General features: G+C 39.5%; 1 protein-coding gene across 1 annotated transcript in view; it reads right to left on the bottom strand.

The window, feature by feature from the left end:
* The window catches only part of abhd12 (abhydrolase domain containing 12, lysophospholipase), a 33,649-nt gene extending 19,180 nt beyond the window's left edge, over positions 1 to 14,469 (bottom strand). The window contains exons 1-2 of the mRNA XM_083544822.1: positions 14,266 to 14,469; positions 13,221 to 13,365 (exon numbers count right to left, since the gene is read on the bottom strand). Of these exons, the coding sequence (XP_083400948.1) occupies positions 13,221 to 13,363 (143 nt within the window). The 5' untranslated portion in view covers positions 13,364 to 13,365; positions 14,266 to 14,469. The remainder of the gene's footprint in view (positions 1 to 13,220; positions 13,366 to 14,265) is intronic.
* Between the last annotated feature and the right edge of the window lie 935 nt (positions 14,470 to 15,404).

The raw sequence follows: 15,404 nt of genomic DNA, 5'->3' as shown, positions 1-15,404 counted from the left end.
GCGTATAATATAATAATGCTCTGTACACAACTCTTTGTATTCACTCAACTGAATAGGAAGAATTTGATTAAGAACAAAAATTGTTTGTGTGTGTGTAAATGCAAAGGCTCTTTGTATATCTCATCCCCCCTCCCCACGAACAAAGACGCAGTACAAGATCAGATTTCACACCAAAGTATAAAAAGTATCGCGTCCAAACCAGCGCCCACAGTCGCTTCCAGATTTGCTGCTCATGTGTCATGTTTATGCACCATGTCAATCAAAACCCAGGCCCTGTGCTTAAGTCACACTTAGTGGTCACATGGTGAAGCAGCAATCCAACCTTCAACAGACACCTTCAACACGTCATGGTTTAGCACCATTGATGTTGACACCACAAAAAGCCCTCCATCAAGCGCAAAGGAAATAAATACGACACATTCATACAGTGAGAACACGGTCCTCTGAAAATGAACACAAAATGTATCTATTTGATTTTCTTAAGAGAGAAAAAATTTGATTAAAAATTCAGAAAATACCTCAAAAATCACATTTTGAAACCCTGAGAATCTGGGAGATTCATCATTAGATGACATGATCAACTATGATATCATATCTACCGTCATAGATATGGTTCTGGCTGGTTGTAAAAATCTATTAGGGTTGAGCAATATCCTGTATGTTACATCACCAGGTTGCAACCACATAAGAATGATGTAACGATCACAGCCAATGAGACAGGAAGTCTCTCAAGTCTGAGACAGGAAGAATCTCAAGTCTGTCAAGTCCTCCTGGCTTCATGTTGTATTTCCTAAAAATACTAAATTTAGCCTTCCAACATTCCAGCAAATCCACTCAGCATTTCTCAAATCCCTGCTGATGGCGTGTTCCGAAAAAGCTGACCAGGGTCTTTACATTTTTTTCATTTCAAAACTTTTCCAGACTCAAACATGCAGAATTTGTTTAGATTTTTTAAGACCGTATGATGACACCAAACCACGTTCACGACGTTTTACTAAAACTGCGATTCTAAAATAGTGCAAAGTTAATCAATCATAAATATAATTTTTGAACTGTAAACCCTCAATCCTACAGCAACAGAAGGATTGTTTATGTGCAATTCATCAAGAAACTACAAAACAGATCTATAGTCCATACACCATTTGACAACGGAGGCTTTCGAAAACGATGATGTGCTTTTCGTCGTCGCAGCGACGTTTTAAAGTCAAATCGTCTAAGTTTTTTTTTTTTTGGTTTACAGGGACCTTTCAGTGTGGATGAGCAATTTTCGGGGACCGGTTGAACCTGAAAATGTGAACGCGAAGCGTTTTTAGACGTATATATGAGATTTTAAAACGTATCCGGTTGTAGCCTTTGTTTCATGAAAAATATTGCTACAAATTCTTTACTTTATATTTTGGAAAATAATAGTAAATGTATAGAAACAACTTTTATCCATACTTTTCCAAAATGCATAGAAACCCTGTCTGACGTAATTCAATTGAACCCAATTTCACTCAGTATAATCATCAGTGCAGAATGAAAAGAATCTACAGTCTGGGATACAAAGAAACCAGCCCCAGCTTTCATCTTCCATTTGGACTATTCTTCATTATTCATCAACGGTGTTGGTGCCTAACACACAAAAAAACAACAGCTCGGTTAACACATTAATACACAACGTGTTACAAAAGAGGTATTCAGACCACACCTCGACACCCTGACAATACCCTGTAACACTGAGAAGATCTCCACCTTGCAGCACCGGTTATGCAGGTAATGCCGTGTATAACAGACTCGTGCATTGAAATGGGAGATTTAATTGCGACACAAATGTTGTCAGTCTGGTCTGACCAAACAAAAAGTTGACTGAAGCATGAAAAGCAATAAGGAGGGCAGAATTAGGGGAGATGTTTCATGTTCGAAGAGAGGAGGAGGAAACGTAGGTGCTGAGTAAGCAAAGCACCTTATAACAAAACAGATTTATTCATTACATAACGGTAATTACTCAAAAGAGGTACCTTTATATGAGATTGTATATGCAATAAAATATGAATTCTGAGTTCTATAGAGAAAATCTATGAATTCTAGAGAAAAGGACATGCACGTTGTAGAGTTCAGGGAAGGCACATTTCATTCCAACCTGCTTTGTGCTTTAACGTAACTAACTCGACCTAAACTGCTCACTATTCATGCTACGAAGTGGCAGGCCACACATTTCACACCATCAATATTATTGAGAAAAGCAGTAGAAACGGAGCGCCGCATCACAGACAGGAAATCTTGCGAATGAATGTCAATACTAAAGCAGGAAACCCAAAGAACCCAATTCAATAAGTCTCCTTTCACTGCAGCCACAGCCGCAGTGCCTACATCATCGCTAGCAGAAAAGTCAATATAAAAATATCTTTCGGCTACTCCCATTAGGGGTCGCCACGATATAAACTGCATAAAATGCATCTTTTCGTGCATTACGGTTTTCCTGGGGATTTGAAATGAAGGCAAATTGTGTGTTTTTGTGCAAATTCTACAGAAAAGATTTGAAATGTCCTCATAAGCATACATCAATTTCTTCTTCTCTCTTATTTATTGTAGAATGAAAAGAAAAAAAAAAAAGCTATTAAATCCACTTAAATCACCTGCAGTCTGAATAGAAAGTCTGGAAAGAAAAATAAATAATTGTTTTCAATTTGTATTAAAATGAGACCTTCTTGCGACTTTTGTTTATTTTTTGTCATTATAATTTTGTTGTATAAAAGCTAAAGCTCGTTTTCTTCCACTTCCTGACTGTTTAATGTCCTGACTTACATAAAACAGATATACAGGGAAACGTGAGATGTTTACCGTATTTTTCGGACTATAAGCCGCTACTTTTTTCCCACGTTTTGAACCCCGTGGCTTAAACAACGAAGCGGATAATTTATAAATTTTTCCTGGGTTTTTCCGGTTTCACAAACTTCAAGCCAAAAAACTGAACCCCATAACATTAGACCAATCAAATTTCCGAACGTAAACGAAAAAAACGCACCTCACCTGTGTTCTGAGCTGCACGGCATCGGGAGAAAAATGTTTTTTTTTAAACGCACGATGATGATAAAAGATAAACTCCCGAGAGAAATAGTTGTGAAAGGAAGGAGGAAGACGGTGAACAATGACTTTCTTGGTCGGCTACTGTTTAGATACAAGCCGTTGTAGCGCGTTGAGTCTGGGTGAAGGGAGAGCTCGCTAACTCCAGTTACAACAGAAATCATATAAGCACAGACAGGTTTCCAAAACTCGTGCTTTTTTTATTTTCTTGGCAACAGCGTTATGGGTTAGTCAAAGAAACTTAGAAATGAGCATCAGAAAATAATAAGGACGTAATCCTCGTCTTGCACACATGCAATACCGGAAAAAAGCGGCGGCAAGCTATTCCCAAAATACCGCTATGCTCCTAAAGTAAGCGCAACATATTTCACCAGTTATACCGTGTAACAGACACTGTCTTACGTTAAAGCCTGTGTAAAGTTCATTAGTTTCAGTGTAGACACCTGCGGCTTATTTATGTTCAAAATAAAAATATTTGTAAAATTCAGTGGGTGCGGCTTATATATGGGTGCGCTTTATAGTCCGGAAATTACGGTAATACATTTCTTTTTGCCAGTGGTAGACAGTAACAAAGCAAATCTATGAAATTAAATGATTTCCATTTGAGGAGATTTCAATTTCACTATATTTCAAAGTCAAATATCTTTTGACTAAACTACATTTTACATACAACAGTGTTGAGGAGTGTGTAAAGGACATTAGATAGTGAATGCTTGATAAGATCCTTCTGCTCAACTCGGATAAGATGGAAGTACTTTTACTAGGACCACATGCAGCTCGAAGTAAACTTTCAGATTACGTAGTATCTCTGGATGGTGTTTCTGTCTCAGTGTGTACAGCAAAGACCTTGGTGTGATTAACCCTTGTCTTTCCTTTGAGGCTCATGTGAATAAAATTACCAGGATCGCCTTCTTTTACCTTAGAAATATTGCTAAAATTAGAAATATGATGTTACAGGATGCAAAAAAACTAGTTCATGCTCTTATTACATCTAGATTAGACTACTGTAACGCTTTACTGTCTGGGTGTGCGAGTAAGTGCATAAATAAGCTTCAGTTAGTTCATAATGCAGCAGCAAGAGTCCTCACTAGATCTGGAAAATATGACCACATCACCTCTGTTTGAATCATCTACACTGCTCTCAATTAAATCTCGCATTGATAATAAAATACTACTACTGACATATAAAGCACTAAACGGTCTCGCACCGCAGTATCTGAGTGAACTTCTGTACCAGTATGATCCTCCACGCCTACTTAGATCAAAAGGTGCTGGCTATTTGTTAGTACCTCAAATAATGAAGACTACAGCAGGGGGGGAGATCTTTTTCTTCTAAAAGCCCCACAGTTATGGAACAGCCTTCTAATCAGTGTTCAGGACTCAGACACAGTCTCAGTGTTGAAATGTTGAAAAAAAGGATATGGGCTCATGATAATTTTTATAGAAATTAATCAGTGTTTGACTCATTAATATCATTCTATTAATAGATCAGTGCGCTGAGAGAAAGAGGGTCTTTTCACGAAAACCAAGTTGTTGAAGCAGAGAGTCTTGTGACAAAAATGATGATAGGAACATTGGTACATGGTTTGTGCACTTCATCCAACAATGTTCTTTACACTGAAGAAGAAAAAAAAGATTTAAAATATAAATATAAAATCGGATTTGGTGTTTGTCTGCGCATGGCCCTATAGATCAGTGCACCCTGGTGGATGTGTTTTGACAGATATGCCTGAGTAAGTTAGTGCTCTGACACACACACACACACACACACACACACACACACACACACACACGAGACAGGAATGACCAACCCGCTGGCTTACAACCCTTTAGGACACCTTTAAGGTCCTCTGATCTTTCCCTGTCTTCAGAGTCCAGAATGTTGTCTTGCAACTGAAGAGAATGAAATACCAACATAAAACACTCATTGGTTCATCTGCAAAACCAAATCTCCAAACGTCTATTGGTGTGCATGATAGTGTTATATTAAAGAAAATACACCACAGGAACATACCGTTTGTCAAGTGGTTTACTAACTAGTCAAACTAATATCATGAATTGCTTGAAACGTAACCATGGATAGACTTCTCTCCACGTACACATCAGATTCTCTCTTTACAAGCACCTTCAACCTGTATGTTCGCCCAAATTATGCTTTGCTTCTACAACACAAATGTCCTACATTTGTTCAATAAGCAAAACTGCTGAGATTATTGTAAGAAAATAACATCAGCACTATAAAAAGTGGGTGAAAATTAGAGTTCTTCAAGATCGTCATTGTCCTTTTGGACCAGTTAGTACAATTCATTTAAAAGATTTATGTAAAGGAAGTTTTTTTCCCTGAGCGTAAAAATGAAATACCTAAAATTGAACTTCTGCAAACAAGAACACTTTTAATAACGCATTATGTATGATGTAAATATAAGACTGGAATTTCAAGGCTGCATTTCAAACACTTTTTAAACTCTTTTTACTTTTGCTGTAAGCTCTTTCACAAAGGCAGCACTTATTCCAGAGGCTCAGTGGCTTAGCTGTAACAACCCGTCCTCAGGGTAATAGATCGAGCTGAAATAAGATGCTAAATCTGTAACATGGTGCCGTCTCACAGGTCTGAAGTTCACTCCTGGGAGATGGGGGGGGGGGGGGGGGGGACCTCAGCTTGCAGAGAAGAAGAGCTTCACGTTCTTATACAGCAGAAAATTTTTGCGAACAAAACCAAAATGTTGTAGATTCGGAACTCGAGATAATGAGAGATAAGAGAGATGAGAGGGATAAGAATGAGAGATAAGAGAGAATAAGAGAGATAAGAGAGAATAAGGGCGTCTGCTAAATGCCGCAAATGTAAATGTCAATACAGGAATGAACTAAATGACAAATGGTTCTTTTTTTTTTTTTTTTTTTTACATGAACTATGCGACACAAACCTGTTCCCCCCAAAAAAAGAAGAAACTTTGAGAGGAACCAGATTCAAAAGGGGAACCCATCCTCATCTGGGTGACATCAAGATGGTGCTCCAGGCCTCCTCACCTCACCTACATCAGTACCTGACTTTAACACCCTTGTGGCTGAATGAATTTCACACAAATCCATAAAATCTAGTGGAACATCTCACCAGAAGAGTGGAGGTTATTATAACAGCAAATGGAGACTAAATGTGGAATTGGATTCTTGACGATCAGCTGACCACAAAATTATTATAGTGTATTATTTTATTTAATCTTCACTTACTGCACCTATAAATAAGCAATGCCAGCATCATTTCCCTCAGAGACAGCTGGCACTAGTAGTTGGAGTTTCATTTTCCTGAATTGGCCTGAGTTAAAGTGAACTTTACCTGCCTCGCCTCGTGTCGCTACTTCACACTCGGACCTTTAGTGAATAATGACAGTGGGTCCGATTACTGCAGCCCCTGGTGTACAACACCACACGGATTCTGTTTCAGTTCGGACGTAATTTATGCTACAGCTCTTTTAATACAATGACACACAATACGACACTACACTGGATCTTTATTAGCTATTAGTCTTAATACTCGTCTCTGCAAAGGGCCTGAAGGTCAGACTCCAACATTACAGGGACTTTTATTTTTTTTTATATATATATATAAATTCCAAATGCACATGTTTTTCCCTCAACATTATGACTAATATTACTGAAGTAATGTTTGTTTTTAACCAAGATGACCCCAGGGGACATTTTGTGATATTATACAGTTCGGTAAATAAAAATACAGAATCTCTCAAAAGTGAGTACACCCCTCACAGCAAGTCAAGTTTATTTCTATTGCGCTTTTCACAACAGACATTGTCTCAAAGCAGCTTTACAGTTGAACGATGAAGGTGAAGGTGAACAATGTGTATTTATCCCTGATGAGCAGCCATGGCAACTGTGGCAAGGAAAAACTCCCTTAGATGTTATGAGGAAGAAACCTTGAGAGGAACCAGACTCAAAAGGGGAACCTCATCCTCACAGCACCATTATATTATAATCTTCTCATTATATTACAATACTGTAGAAATGAAACTTGAATATATTTTAGAGTAGTCAGTGTGCAGCTTGTATTATTTACTGTCCTCTAAAAGTAGCTCAACATACAGCCATTATTGTCTAAATAACTGCCAACAAAGGTGAATACACCCTCAGTGATAACAGTAGAGACCTGCACTGGTCAGGTCTCCAGAAATCAGCTGAACGTTATGTAACCGTGTAAAGCCTCATGTCAACTATTCAAGCGTGTCTGCTCGACAGGACCATGTAAATTTGTGTAATTTGTATTAAAGCAGTTAAAATGCCCAATTCTCTCATACTGACCACTGGATGTTCAACATGCACCTCATGGTAAAGAGTCTCTGAGGATTTGCGAATTAGAATTGTTGCTCTCCACAAAGATGCCTCGGCTATAAGAAGATCAGCATCACCCTGAAACTGTTACAGTACAGTGTTCAGGGTCATACAGAAGTTTACCAAAGCAGGTTCCACTCAGACAGACCTTACAAGGGTCCATCAAAGTAGTCGAGTCCTCTTGCTGTGCATCAGGTGCAGAAGTGCTGCAGCATTGCTTTGAAAGTTGCAGAATTGGAAGATCTGGTAGTCAGTGCTCAGACCGTACGCCAAACACTGCAACAAGTCGGTTTTCATGGCTGTCATCCCAAAAGGAAGCCTGTTCTGAAGCTGCTCACAAGAAACCCTGCAAACAGTTTGCTAAAGACGACCTTTCCAAGAGCATGAATTACTGGAACCATGTCCTGTGGTCTGTTAAAACTAAGATAAACTTGTTCGACTCAGAGGGTGTCCAGCATGTGTGGCGACACCCTGGTGAGAAGAACCAAGAAAACTGTGTCTTGCCTGCAGTCAAGCATGGTGGTGGTCATGGTCTGGGGCTGCATGAGTGCTGCTGGTACTGGAGAGCTGCAGTTCATTAAAGGAAACATGGATTCCATCATCTACTTTGACATTCTGAAGCAGAACACGATGCCACCTTCAAAAAACGTGCTGATTGTTAGTTTCCCAACATAACAATGATCCCAAACACACCGCCAAGATGACAACTGCCTTGCTGAGGAAGCTGAAGGTGATTGAGTGATCAAGTACATCTCTAGTCCTGAACCCTATGGAGCACCTGTGGGCCTCAAGCGGAAAGGTGAAGCCGCACTATGTGTCTAACATTAAGCAGCTCCGTGATGGCATTATGGTGAAGTGGAAGAAGATCCCAGCAACAACTTGTGCAGCTCTGATGAATTCCACACCCAGGAGGATTAAGGCAGTGCTGGATGGTGCTCACACACAATATTAATAATGTTGAATGGTGAATTGGTGACTTTCCCCTTCAGCCAGAAGAACTGGATTCGGATTGAAGTCTAGTGTGAGTAGAAATCACAGCACAAAATAACATCTAAAATGTCAACATGATTAAATAATAATTATAAGTAGAAGTGTTATAGTTAAGCATGTTGTTTAAATTCTGAATAATGGGGCTAATCTGCTGTTTTTTTGGGGTTAATATATTTATCTCCTACGTGAACACGTCCTCAAGCTGCAGGGCAGAAGTCCAACAACAAGAGATAAACACGCTGAGTCAACACTTTACTGTTCAGTATTTATCTGAAATACATATGCAACACTGTCTTCATGTAATCAGGAATCCTGCTTCCCATAAGGTCGATTCTTTCCTTTCAATCGAACACATACTTTATCTGAATTTGACTCGAATGAGAAGTGAGTTGGTGATTAGTAATTAAAAGAGACCGATGAGAACATTCCTCACTTCCTCTCTCTGGTTCTTTAAATTCGTTCTCGTTTGGAATTCTTGAGTCTGATTTCACTGTTCAATAGGATTGTGTTCAGAGATCTTCCACTCCAACCAATGTACAGCATAATCTTCATGCTGGATTTGCACACAGAGGCATTGTCCTGCTGGAACAGGTTCGAGTGTCATAGATCAAGTGAATCCGATAAAGTCTTGTACAATTGTGTGCCTCAAACTTTGTGGTAATTCGGGGAAGAACCCACAGGCGCTGGAAAAAGTCAGATGTCCCAATACTTTTGACGTGGGTTAAACTGGTCTAACTGGTCCATTTAAGCACTCCCGCTGCTCAAATGTAAATCATAGCCCACTGATCCTGTAATCAGCTTTAATCACAGCCTACTGTGGAGGAAGAACCCTTTCCAGAACACTTCAAGAAGAAAAATCTTCAGACTATAAATAGTCATGCAATCAGCAGGTCAGGTCCAGGATTGTGCTTCCAAAACCACAAAGCTTGAACATTAGCAGGTCGTGCTCCTTTTCTGTTCGATAAGCAGGATGAGATGTGTGTTCTTCTAAATGGAGGAGTATTTCTGCTGATTCAGTGATTCAGTGTCTGCATGCTGAGCTCATGCGGCCATATTGCTGGGGCGGAAAAAGATCCACAAAGATCCACTCTCATCTACCCGCTTTCTGTTTTTTTATCCTCTGTAACAAAAATAGAAAGCCCTTCTCCCTCTCTCTTACAAACACACACACACACACACACACACAATATTATATATATATATATATATATATATATATATATATATATATATATATATATATATATATATACACATACATACATACACATACATACATACATACACATACATACACATACACCCTTCCTGAATACTTTCTTCTTTCCCTTACACACACCTTAGATTTCTCCACCAGATATTTACTCTTTATTTTTGGATCTTTTATTGGCAGCTGCTGAGATGTGAGTGAAACCTTACCAAAGATTAGAGGTCGACCGATATCAATAGCCAGTTTGGGTCGTACTTCCTGATAACGGATAGTTTTAAAAAATGGATACTGGATAAAAAAAAAAAAAAAACTAACAAAACACTAAAACACAAAATAGTATTGAACATAATTGCAAAAATCATTAATCATTAAAAGGAAAGGCAATAAAAATGAATATAATCATTAATAAATATAATTCTATAATTAATCAATTATAAATAATAAATCTACTAAAGCTCGCAGTCTCGTTTGTAAAAACAAAGCACGTGGCTTCAGTGATTCGCCTCTAGAGGCCGCTCTTGTAATGACAGCAGACTGGTAGCCGGAAAAACTATATTGGTATGGATTTTTGCTTATAGTTCAAGCAAACTATCGGTGCTGATTATTCCGCAAAACTGATACAACCTCTACCAAATATCGTAGCAAATGTGAACCGAAATGCACGTAGGCGGGTAAGAAGATAGTGGGGTCTGAGGAAGGTGGTCTCAGTCCGATGTTCATGTCCTGAGCGGTTCATTTATAATGAGAAAGCATTTTGAATTAAGTGCATGACGTGAAACAAACTGCTGTACTTGTGAACTCTTCAACTTCAGAGAGATCTGAAATTTTGAGAATCAGCGTCAACGGAAACACGATTGTTGCTGATTAGGATCTAAATGACCTTGTGTGAAACCAGACAGCTTATTCACATTTGCATATGTGGCCCTTTTTCTTCACAGCTTCATAACTCGTTCAGCAAGTTAAACGAGGGGACTGAGCAAAATCACACAAATCCAAATCCACTTCTGGTGGAACACATTCCTGGGCCCCTGAGCAAGGCCCCTAACCCTATAGCTATTCCGTTGTATGAATGAGATAAAAGTAAGTCGGTCTGGATAAGGGCGTGTGCCAAATGCCATGAATGTAAATGTGTAAATGTTTCTTCACCTCATATATAAAGATCTTAAAAAACGTGTTCAATGTGCAATTCAGCGTCTCTTAATCTATAAAATGATGCAATTCACATAGAATTTTATTGTAAAGATTTAAAAAAACAATGACGACCGCGACAACAGCTCTCTTGCTGATCAGAATCTGAAACAACGGGCTGCGTTTGGTGTTCTGTAAATAGATCCCTCAGAGATCTATTTACAGAGAGATTAGAGAAACTACATCCTCCCGAAGAGGCTATAATACAATGGCAGATTAATGAGGGAACGAGAAAAGTGCTTCAGTCTAAAGCGATCTTCTCTTTTATTTAGCACAAAGCCAGATTTCTGATTCATGTGATTAACAAATTATCAATTTATTGATGTCTCATTCATACAACTGAGCAGCTATAGGCTTAAGGGCCTTGCTCAGGGGCCCAGGAATGAATTTGTTGTGGTGGGGCTGAGATTTGAACTCACAAACTTTTGAACCTTTACAGTCCAATGCCTTAATCATAAAGCTACCACCTCCAAAAATAACTGCATCTACTACATCTACATGATTGTGATTTCCTGGTAAAACCACACAGCATCATCTCTCCCACTCGTGGTGAACTGGTGTGAACACTTTAGCATGATGTTATGCATGTAATCTCATCTCCGTCACACCTCTTTTTCTTAAATGCAAGACAAAAAAAAACTGCTGAAAGATAAACTTTTTGCTAAAACTACAGTCTACAGTTTGACCGATTGGATTTGACCGATACTGATAGCTACGTTGAATCATATTCGCCGATAACCGATTTGTTGTTAAAATAGATACTGTATAAAAAATAATAAATAAAAACAAGCACAACACTGAATTTATTACAAAAATAATAATTAAAAAAAAAGTACTGAATCATGAAAATGTGCTGAATAAAATAAATATGGATAAATCAATTACATTAATAAATATTGAAATGTTGCATTTAAACTAAAACATAAATTAGCATTGCAAATATATAAAAATATTTACAACCAAAATTTATTTAAAAAGACTCTTCAAATAAACAGCACATGGTGTCAGTGATTCGCCTCTAGAGGTCACTCTCGTATGTATAACGCAACCCGGAAAAACTATCGTTATGAATTTTTGCAGATAGCCGCAGCAAAACCGACGATTCGATCGTCCTCTAATCACATCTTCTGTTATCAAATTATTTGATTTTGCATAGATGGTGATGTGGACTACTATAAATGAGTTTTACAGTCTCATATTATTCCAGAATTCTCAGCCTTGATATTGATATTCAGCACCAACTCAATCTACTCTCAAGCTACTATCTATCCTGCAGCTATACCTACCCTGACTGTGCTGTCAGAAATAATGGTTTGTCCTGTAAAATACAAACAACACAAACGTGGCTGCATCAATAAGTCTGTCTAAAGGTTCATTTATGTTTCCACTGCACATTCCTCTACAATGTGTAAGGAAAGCTACAAAAGGCCCTGTGTTGCGTGTGTACAGTAAACACTTTGAGAATGCATGATGTTCAGCTTTACTTGAAAGCATTTGTAGATTCCAGAGTTCTCCTGGGTTTGTCTGTTTCAGTTGCTCACGACAAGTGGGATTCCATGTGCTGAGCTAAAGGAGCTTATGCTCACAAGTACTTATGAACTCCTGATACCAGAGATCAGAATAAACAAGCTTTATCATCTTGACCCTGATTGCATGGCGTGACTCAGTCAGAACCTGCTGAATCTGCTTCTGTTTCGAGATAATCTGAATCAAATACCTTCTGACCTACTGAAAAAGCTGAATAGTCCATTAGAGTCTGATGTCCTCAGATTTTGCAATGAAAGTAAAATAATAATTAAAAAAATGATACAACCTGACATCCAACACACGACCAGCATCATGACTCTCTAAATGAAGCCTAAATCCAGAACTATACTGATTAATCGAGTGATTAATCAATTTATTTTTGTAATTTTCTCTTCTGCATCAATCGGATGAGTAAAACAAAGGTGATGCAACCTGACATCCAGTTTTGCGTGTCTACATCATGCAAATAAGGATAACAAAGCTAATGCAATTTGACATCCAGCAACATTTGGTCGGCATCAAAACTCTGGAAATGATGCCTACATGCAGAATTAATTAGTTTGATTGTTTTTGTTTATTTTGCATGTCTACATCCTGCAGATGAAGATAACAAAGCTAATGCAATCTGACACCCAGCAAACAGCATCCGAAAAGCATCATGACTCTCGAAATGAAGCCTAAATCCAGAACGGCACCGATTAGTCGAGCGATTAATCGTTGTTTTTTTTTTTTCCCTCGTCTGCATCATGCGGATGAGTAAAACAAAGGTGATGCTACCTGTAATCCAGAAACACAATGACCAGTATCACGATTCTCTAACTGATGCAATAATGCAGAACGGCACCGATTAATCGGGCGATTAATCATCTTTCCCCCCCCTGCATCATGCAGATCTTACCTCCTGTATTTTCGCCCCATAGCTTTCTCCTGGGTCTCGGTGTGACCGTCTCCCTTGTCTTTCAGCTCCGTCCCCCGGCTCTGCAGCGTGTCCGAAGCGGAGCTCTCGTGCTCTTCGGTGGGGGAGTTATTCCGCCTTCGCATCGCTGGAATGACAGGAGCGGACCAGATGCGGAAAATATACGGACCAGAACCAGATGAAATGATACGACGTTGTTGTTTTTTTGGAACGGATGTATCAGTCTGCGTCTGTTTTCCTGACGGCAGGTGGCAGGTGGCGAATCTGATCCAAATCAGTCGACTTGCTTGGACAGCGTTGACGTTTGTTTGTTTTGGTTTTTCCTGTGTCTAAAACTGATCTTCTACATTGTTCTCGCACAAGTGCAGATATCTGCAGCGAGCAGCTGATCAATACAACCCGTCCCTTCAACAGCCAATCAACGACGCGCTACTTTCATCAGAAAAACCAATAGAAAACAGGCAACGTCCCGGCTTACTCGGTGGCCAATCACAGAGCACGCACGGCGGCCATCTTGAATTAGTATCAGTAGCGTAATGGGGAGAACTTGTTAACCCACTCATTTTGTGGAAAACTCCTCCCCCTTCGCTATGATTCTCTACGAGGTGCGAAAACAGGTGGGCAGAATTTAGGATCAAGCGGAAGACGTTGAGAACTTTTTCCGGGTTTTGTTTGATTTGCGTTCGGACGTTGGAATTTTATTTTGTTTGATCGATAGACCGCGTTTAATTCATTATTATTATTATTATTATTATTATTATTATTATTATTAGTATTGCCATCTAAGTGATACTTTCACGGGAATTCACGAGACCACGGACATATTTATATTTAACGATATTTATAGGGTTTCATGAAAAGCATCAGCGCGTGATAATCTCTTGTATATAGTGTATAAATTCTATGTTATGTTTATCCGACACGATAATAAGCATGAGTTTCATTTTCTACAAAGCATAAAGAAAATAAATAAAGGTAATGTGCAAGTAATAAACGACAGATGGGGAAAAAACAAACCCAAACAAACCTGGTGCTCATGATGCCTGGACTTCATGAGGACTTGTGCAAGCCTGTCAAACAGGTCTTTACATACATGCTTTCATTCCACCACTTTCTGTCACACACTGGTACCTAAAGCTGTTCTCAAGGGCTCAATCCCAAACTGCTTCCATCTCACTACACTAGTGCCCCCTATAGGTAGCGATTGGTAGGTGCGTTTCTATGCAGCCTTTGACAGGATCCTGTCCTCTACATCTGCCTCTTTCAAACCATTTTCCTGCATGTCTTCCCTCACCACATCCATAAACCTCCTCCTTGGCCTTCCTCTTTCCCTCCTTCCTGGTGGCTCCATCCTCAGCATTCTCCTACCGATATACCCCATGTCTCTCCTCTGCACATGTCCAAACCATCTCAATCTCGCCTCCCTCACCTTGTCTCCAAAACGTCCTACATGCGCTGTCCCTCTAATAAACTCATTTCTAATCCTGTCCATCGTTGTCACTTCCAATGGAAACCTCAACATCTTCAGCTCTGCTACCTCCAGCTCCACCTCCTGTCTTTTACTCAATGCCACTGTCTCTAATCCATACAACATCTCAGGTCTCACCACAGTCCTATAAACTTTCCCTTTCACTCTCACAGATACTCTTTTATTACAAATCACTCCTGCTATCACTTTTCTCCACCCACTCCACCCTGCCTGCACTCTTTTCTTCACTTCTCTAACACACTCTCCATTACTTTGCACTGTTGACCCCAGGTACCCGAACTCCTCCACCTTCTCCACCTCTTCTTCCTGCAACCGCACCACTCCACTCTGTCTTACTTTTACTGACTTTCATTCCCCTTCTCTCCAGCGTCTATCTCCACCTCTCCAGGCTCTTCTCAACCTGCTCACTACTCTTACCACAAATCACAATATCATACACAAACATCAAAGTCCACAGAGACTCCTGTCTGACCTCGTCCATAAACCTGTCCATCACCACTGCAAACAGGAAAGGGCTCAGAGCCGATCCTTGATGCAGTCCAACCTCCACCTTGAACAAGTCTGTTGTTCCTACTGCACACTTCACTGCTGTCACACTGTCCTCATACATGTCCTGCACCACCCTCACATACTTCTCTGACACACCAGACTTCCTCATACAATACTACAGCTCCTCT

The sequence above is a fragment of the Silurus aristotelis genome (genome assembly GCF_946808225.1).
Source record: "Silurus aristotelis genome assembly, chromosome: 6".
In the NCBI taxonomy this organism is placed as follows: Eukaryota; Metazoa; Chordata; class Actinopteri; order Siluriformes; family Siluridae; genus Silurus; species Silurus aristotelis.
The sequence above is the reverse complement of the archived record's forward strand: the minus strand, read 5'-3'. Positions and strand labels throughout refer to the sequence as shown.